Raw genomic sequence first — 13,415 nt, 5'->3', positions numbered from 1 at the left:
AGACAGCATTCAAAACAGCCAAACTTGGCATTTTGAATGCTTTTAAGTGCAGAGGAGGGGTTTGGGGTCCCTCCACAAGAGTACCTGTCAAGTAAAAAGAAAAAAAAATGTTTTTTTAAATGTACGAAAATATCGGCCGATACGTGATGACCAAAATATCGGTATCGGCAATGAAAAAACGATATCGGTCGATCCCTACTATATATGTTGGTGCTTACTTATAGCACCATCAAATGGAAGTGCGCATTTTATATTCTTTAGGATTGGTTTTAGTTTTTAATAAACGTAATGCACAATGGTGTTTTTTATTATACATTTCTCGGGTCAGTTTCTTAAATTATCTAGGAGAGAGAGAGAGATACCTGCAAAAGTGTCTGGGCTTGAGAGCTGAAGATACAAAAGGAAATCCATTTAATTTGGATACAGCGTCGCACAACCGCGCAATTGTCCGGTAAAGTAACGCAGTGCCGAATCGCAAAATAGGGCCTGGTCATTAAGGGGGGAAAATCCTTCCGGTCTTAAAGTGGTTAACTAGCGATTATCTCCCATTGCCTTTGGATGTGGTGACCGTTGTGGCACTTTCCATGGTATGACTTTCACAACCTTGACAGCTGGTTGAGGTTGTAAATTTTAGTCATACAGAATAAGATGAATGTACACGTCCCATGTTTTTTTTTTTTTTTTTTGTCAACTGGAGAATGAAATTATATTTGCTCAGAGTTCTCTCTAAATTGCATTTGGTACTGAATGAACCACCGGTTCCAGTGGTACAATTCAGTACAATCCCCAGCTTCCTCCTTAGTCCTGTTGCAGGCAGAACGACCCTGTCCTGCCCACTTCCTGAGAGCTCAGCCTATTGTTTACATGCGGGGGAGGTAGGCTGTATGTCTTTGCGCATGGTGGGCTCACAACACTCCAGGACTGAGTGGTTGTAAAAGCTTGTTCGAAACCCGCTGCGTGCTAAATAAAAAAAACATTGTGTCGCGACGCTACAAAGCTTTGCTATGTTTTTTTATACTTTTTTTTTTTTTCACTTTATTGAAGTGTCACAAAATGACACATTAATGAAGTCTATGTACCACATAGACTTGTGTAGCGGCACGGAATAAGGCCCAACTCTGTGCTGCTACATATATGTGTACGGCCGGCGTGAAGCGGAGTTCATAACATGGGGGAAGAAGACCTCAAACCAGCATGAGGAAAATTCAACACTGCCCTTAGAACATGTTATTTTACTGAAATTAGTTAGTGAATCATTCAACAGTAAGGGAATTTAAATAAGAACTCCATATTTCAAAACACTTTTTACATAGTTTTTGGCCAAGCTCACTATGTCCCTCACTAACCCTGTGAGGCCGCTGGATGTGCGGTATATACTGCATGTAGCTGCGGCCACATACAGCATGCTGCACTATGTTCCGGTTGCAAGCTGAGTCATCCTCTCTCATACCCGAAACACGGATCATTCTACAGCAGCGGGACTCAGCCGCTCAGAGCAAGTGATGTACAGTCTACAGCAGCGGCACTCAGTCGCTCAGAGCAAGCGATGTTTTCTATCAATGAATACAAAGCTTCCTCTGATTGGCTGAGTCGGAGGTTGTGACATCAGCCCGCCTCTGACTCAGTTATTCAGAGGAAGCTTTGTATTCATTGATAAAATACATCACTTGCTCTGAGCGCCGCTGCCGCAGACTGACTTGTGTTCCCGAGTATGAGACAGCAAGTCTTGGCTCGCACCCGGAACACAGTGTGGCATGCTGTATGTACCCGCAGCTACATTCAGTTTATACGGCACATTCAGCGGCCTTACAGGTTAGTGAGGGACATAGTTCGTTTGCCTGAAACAAGCCATGTAACATGTTTTGAAAGAGAGTTTTTCTTTAAACATTATTAGGAGGAACATAGATTTACCACACAGAAAGAAAGCAACGCTCACTGGAATTCCCACAAAGGAGGTGAGATTTTGGTGTACATGCTCAGAGGGTCTTCCATTCACTCAAACTGTAGCAAAAGCAAGGATAGGCAGCCGGTAACTCAAATGATTCACACTGTAGCAATAGCAAGGATAGGCAGTCGGTAACCCAAATGATTCACACTGTAGCAATAGCAAGGATAGGCAGCCGGTAACTCAAATGATTCACACTGTAGCAATAGCAAGGATAGGCAGCCGGTAACTCAAATGATTCACACTGTAGCAATAGCAAGGATAGGCTGCTGGCAACTTGAATCATTCACATGTGATAATCTTTATTTGCCACAGGGTAGGAAATGCTACAGAATAGGAAAACGTATGCATTTCGGCACAGTGGGTCGAAACACGTAAGATTTCTAATTCGGTACTCGCCCTGTGGCAAATAAAGGTTATCGTGGTTAACATGTGGATGTTTGGAATTGCCGGCTGCCTATCTTGACATAAATTTATATCGAGGCAAAAAAAAAAGGCAGTCGATTTGACAACTTGGTCTTTTTCTGCGGTCACTCTTCTATGTTTATTTGCCTTGGGGCCCAATTCATAACCATTTATCTTCTGACTGGTGGTAAGTGCCCCACGTTCCAGGTATTTTTTGCACGTCATTGACATCGGTCAGTACCGTAATTGATGTATCATAACTTGTTAAACTAGAAGAAGCTGTTCTTAGTGATGGAAGTTCAAGGTAAGTGCGGAGCCTCCAGTGTTATTTTCCTTCACTTGTCTTGCCTGAGACTAGTCTGGATTTTAATTTACTAAAATGTTGAGATGATGACACGTGGAAAAAAAATGCTTCCATTTATTTAAGGTGCTGGATGAATTGGAGGGACTCAAGCAGGACCTGAATGCCAAAACCTTAAACAAGAAGAATCTGAGCACAAAGGTGGAGCAGCTGCGTATACAGCATGGTGAGGAACCCTTCTCCTTTATTACTCTACCATACATGGACCCAAGCGGGGGTGTGGGCCAGTAAAACTGTATACATTCCACTGAAATAATTTCTTCACAATAATATGCTTACAGCCGCCATATTGCTTTTGTCATGTCACAGGATATCTCCTGCGGAAGAAGCGCCGGGAGAAAGATGGTCACAAGGACCCTCTCCTGGAGGAGCTGAACAATGTTCTGGATAGTGCCCGTCGGCAGATCAACTCTCTAAACAAGGAAATTCTAGAAACCAAGCAGAAGCAACAGCAGTTGATCAAGGTGGCGGAGATCCTAGGTGCTAGCCCTATGGATTTAGCAGACAAAAGGGAAACTTCTAAAGAAAGGGAGAAGAGCCCTCTCTCCCCTCAGGTGAGCAGTATTCAGAGGGCCTGCTCTTCTGGCAGCACTATAACTTCTTTCATTAGCTCTATATATGTTTTCTTTGATATTTCACCAGCTATATATATATTTTGTGGAACTTATTCCATTTTTTTTCAGTTCTTCCTTGCTAAGATGCTCCTTTCTTATCTTATCTAGGACTCCAGTAGTGATACAATATCCAGTGGAAGCATCAAGGAGAGCAGGGACTCCAAGGAGAGGAGGGACTCCAAGGAGAGGAAAGACACCAAGGAGAGGAAAGACTCCAAGGAGAGGAGGGACTCCAAGGAGAGGAGGGACTCCAAGGAGAGGAGGGACTCCAAGGAGAGGAGGGACTCCAAGGAGAGGAAAGACTCCAAGGAGAGGAGGGACTCCAAAGAGAGGAAAGACTCAAAGTCCAGCAGAGACTTCTCGCCCGCAACCAAAATAAAATCAGATGTTAAACCCGAAGGCAGATCCGATTCTTCAGGGGACGTTTCCCCTTCCATCAGTACTTCTCGCTTGTCTGTAAAGGCAGAAGATGACGTAAAGCCTAAACGATCTTCAAGATCCCCAAGACGCCGCTCTGGCAAGAGAAGTAACTCAGAATCCAGCTCATCTAGCTCGTCAAAGTCTGAGGAAATCTCTAAATCACGGGACAAGTCCGTTTCAAAAAGTCCACGATCTAGTGCTCCTCAAAAGGTCTCCCCCAAGAAAGAGAACCCAGCTCCTATTGAGATCAGGGACATATTTGAGTATTATGATTCTGGTGGACATTGGTGCGAGGACTGCAATAGTGTGTGCATGAATTTACTCGAATTTCTCCTACATTTCCACGAAAGAAAGCACAATGAGGTATGAATCAGAGGACTGTTATTTCTCCGTTTGCAGGTGGAGGGGAACTTTTGTCTTCACTGTGGATAAATTGTGATACTGAGTGCAAATATGGTAACCTTATTATTTTTTTTTTTTTTAAACGTGTAAATTCTCAGATCTGTATCTTTTGTGTACTGCAATAGAGTTTGAAGCAACCGCAAAGGCCCTGGGTGAAGACGAAAGAGCCTGAAGTCAGTAGTCCAAAGAAGCAGAAAAAGCAGCAGAAGTTGAATGTCCCTCTGAAAGGTGAGTCGCCCTGTGTACATGATCAGTAAATGCAACAAACGTTCAGTCATGTTGTATGTGTCTGACATTTCTGTACTCGACCCCTAGGTGCAGAATTTATGGTTCCAACTAAAGGCTTTTACTGCTCGCTTTGCGATCGGTCCTTTGCAGATCACGTAGAAGCTGATGAACATCTCCGAACGTTTTCTCACAATGAAAAATTCAAGGTTTGTTTTTTTCCATAAGTCTTCCATTGCTTCAAAAACTATACATGGTTGGGTGAAGAAATGCAGGAAGATTATTGGCAAGATGAGTATGCAGCAGTGGTGTCATGTTGGTTAAAGCTGAACTTTGCCTTTATTCACATCTGTAGAAATTCTCTCCTATGTTGAAACGGACTACTCTCAATTGCTTGCAAACTTTCAACTCCACTGTATATTCTTTGAACCTGCAGCAGCTGTTTTGAGCCTACCTTTATTTACTGTCTGAATCATATTAGTTGCTTCTTCTCCTGATCTGTACTGTTGTTGGCCCTCCCCCTACAGCTTTAAACTTTCTTTGCCTTCAGCTTGATCTTTAGGGCTTGTCAGTTGCTGTACTCCTATTCCCGAGTATTATGTGAAAGAACACATCCCTTGCTTGCTTTGTTTTACTGGCCATTGGGTGCTGCAAACTTTACCTGTGCAATCTGCTGTATTAGATTCAAAAAATCAAAAAACTGATTAGCAGAAGATTGCACAGATAGTGTTCAGTGGCCAACAGGAAAGAGCATGGACGTCTAAAGGGATGCTGGTGACGTGTTTTCTTATAATGCGTGGGAACAGCAGTACAGTGACTAGGAGATACCCATTAAGGCGTCCAGCATTTACAAAAAACCCTGACAAGAGGTAGCGGACTCCTTGGGAGGGCTTATGAGAGAAGATCCGAAGCAGGGTGCAGTAATGTTTTACAGGAGCCTGCTGGTCCCTGCCACCAGTTTTGATCCTGCTACAGCGCCAGCAGAAAGAGCCAGATGACGTCACCAGGTCTCAAGGAATTTCCTAAAAGCAAAACTGATTGAAAAACCTTAAATTGCATGTTGCTCATTGGAGGAACAAGGGAAGATCTTCTATGCGAACATTCAACATCCGCTTTAAGGGAATAAGAAGGGGGTTACACTAATAATGCATCAAAAAAATGAATATCAGTTTTGTATTGCTTTGGGAATGCCATTGCTGTCTCTAGGAGTTTCTGTATTTTTTTGTTGCTTCACCCAAGCTTGGATAAAGGAGATGAGTGCATGAGTGGCGCTACAGATAGTAATGCATCTCTCATTGCAGCCCCCCAAACTGAAAAAAAACATGCTGAGCTGTAAACCCACTCCAGTCATATGCTGGATGTGTAAAATTACACTTGCATGTCTTATATTTTTTAATTTCCAGTTCAAGTGAGCAAAGCCTGGTCCATGTGTTCTGTGTTAAAGAGCAACACCAGTGTTCAGACTGGTTGATTCTCCTTTTTCAACAATCTTGAGACCAAGTTCATATGGTTTTGGTTATTTGATCAGCACTGGAGGGAGTCCGGAGCAGCAGTTTCTCTAGAATTGGTAAATATTTTAGTTTATCTATTATTTTAAATGTATCCATTTTAGCATTGATGTGGGTATGGATCCACCACCAAATACTTATGGGAAATTAATAAAACGCCTGTCCTATTAAAGAGATTTTCCTTCACTTCCTGTTCTGTTGACACAAAAAGAAGTATGCAGAAGTTTCCCATCCGTTTCATGAGTAGGGTCAATCTTGAAGACAGGCTTTTTATATTTAGGTATATTTTAGGGCTGTATGCGGTATGGAGAATGCAGGACCCATACCTTTTTTAATGCAGGCCTGTCTTTTCAATTCCTTTCTTTTATCTTCAAATGCTGGTTATCCCCAATATCTGGTCTCTCTTTTATGGAAATTCAACAGCTTCCATGGTCAATCAGTGGCCTGCCTTCTTCCAGATGGCCAGCCTTTGGTCACCAATAACAATTAACTGGGTTTGGCCTGAACTAAGTTCAGCAGAAACTGTGGGAAGCGGTCACATAATCACATCCCCACCAGGCAAATCCACTGGGGCATTCCTCGCCCTGCAACTGCATTTACATAAAGGGGCAGGGATGCTTGTGAAGTCATTTACCTAATATGGTCATTTTAGGTCAGTGACATTGGCCAAATATGGCAATGTGGCCAAATTGGGTCAAAGATGCCACAAGCATCCCCACCCCCTGCATGTACCTGAAGATGCGGGGTGGGGAATGCCCCAGCAGCAGTTAACTGGGTTGGTAAGGATGCGATCATGTGACAACTTCGCACGGATTGCCAAGTTGGATTCGTTTTGAGTTTGTACCTAACCCAGCTTATCCTTTCCCACCAACTAGAAGGAGCAGAACGAGGCAATATGCGGATTGTCCTCAGAAGTTGTGGTTGGCGTTTGCCTAACAGAGCACATGGACTTTTTTGGTTGTCACCAGGTACTGTGTAGATAAACCCGTAGTTGCCTTTTCTGTAGACCTGCAGATTACCTTAGAAACTGAGCACAGGTTCATTTGAGGGTCTCAACTCCGATGTTTTTAAATGCTTTGCAAATACTTGTTAACACTCCACTTTCTGGGGTTCACACGCTGAAGTAGGTTCCGATTTGTTTCCTTCTAATAAGCAACAGTTTGCATTCTTTTTTGGTTCTGTTACCTGACTTAAAATCAAATCCTTTTTTTTTTTTTCTTCTTTTTTTGTTACAGAAATATACAGATGAGAACATCAATTATGAAGTGTCTCGTCGCGAGAGGAAAAAGGCCAGCTTGTCCGCAGCCCAGGAGGCAGCGCGCAAGCAAGCGGAACAGAAACGTAAACTGCAGAACGAAGAGCACAGCCGATCAAAGAAAGCAAAGAAAGACAATGAGGCGGACAAGGTGGACAAGAGGGAGGCAAACAAGGCAGACAAGGTGGACAAGAGGGAGGCAAACAAGGCGGACAAGGTGGACAAGAGGGAGGCAAACAAGGCGGACAAGGTGGACAAGAGCGAGGCGAACAAGGCAGACAAGGTGGACAAGAGCAACAGCAGGCGCAGGTCACACATATCAACCTCGCCGGTCAAGTCTGATCCAAAACGGAAGTCAAAAACCCCAGATAAAGAGCCAGTAAAAGCCCCCACATTTGGAAAGTTTACATGGAAGTCAACAGAAGACAATAATCAAGCGGCTGGCAGCACAGAAAAAGATGAGGGGGCAGCAGGGAAAGAAAAAGAGGAAGAGGCCAAGGGGCAAAACACCAAGCCAAAGGGAATTGAAATTAGGCTTCTGGGTAAACCCAGCAATTCCCAGAGTAGAACTACTTCATCTTCTGGTAATCCTACTTCGTCTTCTGGTAATCGTACTTCATCTTCTGGCAATCGTACTTCGTCTTCTGGTAATCGTTCTTCGTCGTCTGGAACTCCTACTTCGTCGTCTGGTACTCCTACTTCGTCTTCTGGTACTCCAACTTCGTCTACTAGTACTCCTACTTCATCTTCTGGTACTCCATATTCCAGTACTCCATATTCCAGTACTCCATCTTTGTCAACCTCAACAGTGACCACTGCTTCCATCGCTGCCTCTTTTACCACGCCCACTGCTTCCAATGTCCCACGTATCAAAGTTAGACCAAACCTACCAGTTCCTTTGGCTCTCCTAAGAAAGTCCAACATCACTGTAAACAAGCCTGCCCCTCTAAACACGTTCCTGTCTATAAAGTCTGCGGATGCCACATCCAAATCCTTACCTGTAGTCAAAAGCACAGCACAGACCGTTCTGTCAGAAGATATTGTTTCTAAAGCTTTTGAAGGTGAAGAGGTGGTTCTAAAAGGAACTCAAGAAACCAAACAACAGCCTATTCAAACAGTCACAAAAAAGGATGATTCTAATAGCAATCAAGTTCCGATTCCAACGGTTTCCCCCAAAACTACTACATCCCAGCCAAATAGGGGCAGTGAGTTGTATGATATGCTGTTTAAAAAGGTACCCGTAGGTGCTCTTCTGCAGGGTGCCAAAGCAAAGGCTGGACAAAGCAGTAAAGTAGCACCTTCTTCAAAACCCGCATCGTCCACAAATCCCTCAAAAACTGGTTCAAGCAATTCCAGTAAGTTGGCAGAGAGCAAAAGTTCTGAGAAACTCCAGCAAGAAAAAAGCACTCCGCAGTCGAGTCAGAGTCCAGGCCATTCAACAGCTCCCCGAATATCGGAGGATCCCAGTAAGAATGTTTTACCTGAGCCAGCTAAAGGAGTTGCAGGCAGTTCAACAAACAGTACATCCAAAGTTAATAAACTAATCGGGCCCTTACCAAAGGAGATGAGCCCTGTTGAAACGAAGACTGTTTCTAAACCTGAAAAAGCAGCTTCTCAAGCTGGACAGGGACCTTCTCTGTCAATGAACCCGCTGACCGGTCGGATGGAGTATTCATCTATGCAATTTTCAAAACCCCTGCAAACAAATAAAACGAAACCCCCAGAAACCCAAAAAGTTTCGGTTACACACATCCAGACTGTTAAGCAGATGAAACAGATGCGTTCAGTAGTGATAGCTGTTGGGCCACCAAAACCCTCTTATAATCAAACTTCCAAACTGAACCAAAAATTTAAAAGGGAGCCGTTGTCTCTGCCCACCTCTTTGTTTGGTCACATATCAGACCCAGGCTGTAAAGACATAAAAATCACACCTATTGCAACTCCGAAACCCACCATTGATATGGGAAAAGCTACAGAAAATCAGCCTTCTATCAGTAAACAAACAATGCAGCAAGAACTTGAATCCTACTACAAGCTAATAGCTACTGAAGAAGACCCTGCAGATTTAATACCTTCTGAAGACGAAGATCCGGAGGCAGAGGTTGCAAGTGCTCCACACAAGGTGGAGATTCCAGAAAAGAAGATGAAACTAGAAAACCCTCCACTGGCCATGAAGGCACCCGTTAATCCCACGGTGCCTGATGTGGCCAGTGAAGATGTTGATGATTCTGATATGGCCTGCGAAGTCCCTGAGGGCCCTGGGAGTAACTTCTCCACCTCAGGACTGGGAATGGTACAATCCAGTTATAGTTTTTCCCCAACCTTTGGGGCCAAATCCAGGCAACCTTCCAACTACTCGCGTGGAACGGTTTTAATGGATAGAGATTATACAAAGAAACCGCAGAGCACCCCTGCAACAAGTTACTCCATGGAGGAATTGGAGGCATTAACCACGTGTGATTCGGATTAGATCTGCGTCCTGCATTTGGAATACAATTTATCCATTTAGCATCCATAGGAGTAACTGACGATCACATAGGATGTTAAAATCTGTAAATATGAAGATGTCTGCCAGAGCTTTGACCAGTTACATGATGACTTTTCTAGACTCATTTGTTTAATCGTGTGCTGGTTTATGTTGGCAATATTTTTCTTGAGTAAAATGTGGCTGAATGTTTTTTTGTTACAGTTCACATTTGTTCATCAGTTTTGTATTTACTTTGACATAATTTTCTTTTAATGTTCATAATTTTTTTTTTTTTTTTTTTATTGGCTTGTAAGTAATTCCGTATGTATATTTTCTGATAGATGAAGAGCTGATCTTATATTTCATGGCCATTTTGAAAATTGCTCTCCTGGTCCCTTTTTTCAGTTCCTCACACCAAGCTTAGAAGTGTGATGGTTTTTAGCAGACCTTGCTCTCAGAGGTCCAGGAGAACCGGCTTGTATTTCTTATTTGAAATTCTGTAAATATTCCCTGTTGGATTGCCTTTATAGACATGTTTCAATGTTAGGTTTCATGTTCTTTTAGCTATGTGTGCATGTTTCCATATTATCTCAGATGTTCCACTGACTGAGGATAATGAAGGACGTTCCTGCCATATCTGGTAAGGTTACAAATGAGTTAGCACTTTTTATTTTGTTTTTCTTCCCCACTGGCCCTGTTTTACTTGATTTATGTCCACAGATGACTGCAGAGTTGCGACAATAATATGCTTTCGCTCGCTGTTCCTGATCCTTACCAACAACAAAAGGTGGCCTGTGGTTTTGAACGTTTTTTTTTTTTTCTTATTTTACAAAATGTTACACAATGCATAATAAATCATGTGTTTCAATTAAAGGTGATCCATAACAATTAATTTTCATGGTTTCTTTTACTTGTATGATTATTGGAAACACTTGGCCTTTTCAGTGTACAAGAGCAGGGGCGTTGCATCAGCATTAGGATTGCCCTCAAAGGGCCGGTTGTATCTGTAAGATAAATGTAAGATAAAATAAATATAATAAATAATAATAATAAATAAAATGTAAGATAAATGTATCTACACTCCTCATTTTAAATAATTGCCTCTGCACTTGATTATTACTGGTTTTAGTAACAACGTATCATACCAGTGGTGTGCGACCCTCCTTTTAAACTGGCATAGAATTGTATTATTATCATAATAATTATATGCAGATGTCCAGGGCACCTCTCCTTATATCAGATATCAAGACCAGGGGCGTTGCATTAGCATTATGATTGCCCTCAAAGGGCCGGTTGTATCTGTAAGGCTGTATAAATGTATCTACACTCATCATTTTAAATAATTGCCTCTGCATTTGATTATTACTGGTTTTAGTAACAACGTATCATAGTATCATACTAGTGGTGTGCGACCCTCCTTTTAAACTGGCATAGAATTGTATTATAATTATTAGCAGATGTCTAGGGCACCCCTCCTTATATCAGATATCAAGACCCCCCCTTCCCTCCCTTTCTCACACACACTCAGGCTCGGTTCACACTGTCGCTCCAACTTAGGGGGCGACCTGTGAAGTCGCGTGCGGCGCGACTTGCGCGGACTTCATAAAATGAATGTCTATGCAAGTCGCCTCCGGGTCGCCCTGAAGTAGTACAGGACCCTTTTTCTAAGTCGAAGCGCCTTGTGTCGCTCCTATTAGAACGGCTCCTGTACTACACAATGGGAGCGTGACGGACCGCGACTTGTCAGGCTCACAAGTCGCAGTCCAAGTCAGATCAATGTTAATGCGGTCTCACACTCTATCAAAAGTCAAGAGACCACCATCTGCTGGGGGCAGAGCCAGCGAAGGGTCTGGAGGAGGGCTGAAGTCATCTGTCAGAGTCTGCTGAATGCTAATACCAGGAAAAGGGGTGCTGCAGCCACACAGAGAGGTGCAAGATCTGCAGGCGGAGTTCTGACAACTACTGAGATGGGGGGGGGGGGAGGGGCAGAGACCAGGCTCTTTGCAGCTGCACGGAGAAGCACAGGATCTGACGGAGGAGTTCTGTCATCCTCTCTGCTGACAACTGCTGAGGCAAGGTGGGGGCAGAGACGAGGGGGGTGCCACAGCTACAGGAGAGAGGTGTGAGGGCCACATTAAGCGGCCTGTCGGTCTGGATTCGGCCCACGGGCCTTGTGCTTGACGCGTGAGCTACAGGATCAAAGATTTTTCCACTCTAGTTTTTCCTGTATAACTGAATTTGTTGAATGGTGACAGAATAGATCCAGAAAGGACTTTATAAGTACTTTTACTGTACCTAGGGATGCACCGATCCGATATTGGCACTGATATGGCCATTTTAAATGGATCGGGGGATCAGTAACATTGACCGATCCGGTTTTTGCTGAGTAACGGCTCAGCCATCCCTTACTAGGTGCAGTAGTAGTATGGGGATGGGAGCCGCTACTTCCTGTATAGGTCCGGCTCACAGGCGGAGTGATATCAGATGCACTCCGTCTGTGAATGGAGGAGCCACACACATGAAGCAGTGGCTTTGCTCTGTACTGCAGCCGCTTGCTTTGTGTGTAGCTCCGGATCGGTTCCGGTATCGGCGATTTCACAATGCCAGATATCGGTATCGGGTCCAAAAAAGTCGGATCGGTGCATCCCTAGCTGTACACAGATGCGTAATAACACTCTTGTATTGCCCATTTTGACAAATCTCAGAGTTTTCCATTTTCCCGTTTGGGGTTCACTCTGCCATCTTGTTGTAGCTCCTCTGACCATCCCTACTGGATGTGCTTGCTCTGGTTCTATAACAAGCTGTATATAATTTGCCAGATTCAGATGTAATATCAGTCACACGGGCAGCTTATTTACTAGGGGGTAATGATCATCAACACCTTTATTAATTTATAATATACTACTGAGATCATCTTATCCCCTATAAAACATGCACTGGTCACCCTTATACTTAGAGTGACTCCACTTTTGTTGAGGGGAAAATAAAAATGCCCCTCTGGGTGATCTCTGTACATTGCAGGGATTTTTACAAACTTTGTTGCAGATTCCTACCTTTTGGTATTCTGAAGAAATAGCTGTTTGTGTCCATGTGAGTCAGAGTAGTTTTTATATTAGTCAGCTGCTGCACCTGCAGGGCTCCAATGAGGAAATTGGCAGGGTTTGCATCCCTTTTAGATGCAATTTCCATTTTGGCGTCTGTCCCCAAAAATGACATTTTTGTTGCAGGAGATGCCAAAAATTACTTTTATCTTAGTACAGGCTTCTGTGAAAATCAGTGAGCCAATCACACAAGCAGGAAATTACCCATTTTGGAGCTTGTCCCCAAAAATGACATTTTTGTTGCAGGAGATGTCAAAAATCGGACTTGTATCTTAGTGCAGACTTCTGCGAAAATCAGTGAGCCAATAACACAAGCAGGAAATGACCTATCTGGGGGGACGTTCTGTAAACCATCTGTGTAAAGAATGCCTCCAGGCGGCCATATTTCATTTTACAGAAAATGCTGCAGATTGAAAAGGAAGGGTCGTTTTATACGCTAGATTTTTTTTTTTAGTTTGCTATTTCTTTTCCCCAAGAAAGTGGATTCACTTTTTTAACCACTTGCTTGACCGCCCCACGCAGATTTACTGCGGCAGGGCGGCTCGGCTGCGCATAATCACTTAGATCTACGTGATTATGTGGTCTCGGCGACATGTGCGCACCGCCGGAGCCGCGCTCCCGCTGTGATTAGACTCAGCATGGGCCAGACCGCGGGAGGTGTGGGCTCGATCGCCGCCGGCTTCCCGTGATCTTTGGGGAAACTGACAGGAGA

General features: G+C 43.6%; 1 protein-coding gene across 1 annotated transcript in view; it reads left to right on the top strand.

Annotated features, from left to right (window-relative positions):
* The window catches only part of ZNF318 (zinc finger protein 318), a 34,806-nt gene extending 25,147 nt beyond the window's left edge, over positions 1-9,659 (top strand). Inside the window, 9 exon segments of the mRNA XM_082249295.1 lie at positions 2,778-2,877; positions 3,021-3,265; positions 3,581-4,108; positions 4,273-4,375; positions 4,463-4,581; positions 7,116-7,286; positions 7,419-7,692; positions 7,695-7,698; positions 7,919-9,659. Of these exon segments, the coding sequence (XP_082105421.1) occupies positions 2,778-2,877; positions 3,021-3,265; positions 3,581-4,108; positions 4,273-4,375; positions 4,463-4,581; positions 7,116-7,286; positions 7,419-7,692; positions 7,695-7,698; positions 7,919-9,605 (3,231 nt within the window). The 3' untranslated portion in view covers positions 9,606-9,659.
* The last annotated feature ends 3,756 nt before the right edge of the window (positions 9,660-13,415 follow it).

Source organism: Pelophylax lessonae, assembly GCF_965119305.1.
Source record: "Pelophylax lessonae genome assembly, chromosome: 3".
NCBI lineage: Eukaryota > Metazoa > Chordata > Amphibia > Anura > Ranidae > Pelophylax > Pelophylax lessonae.
Note: the sequence above shows the minus strand (reverse complement) of the source record. Positions and strands in the feature narration are given on the sequence as shown.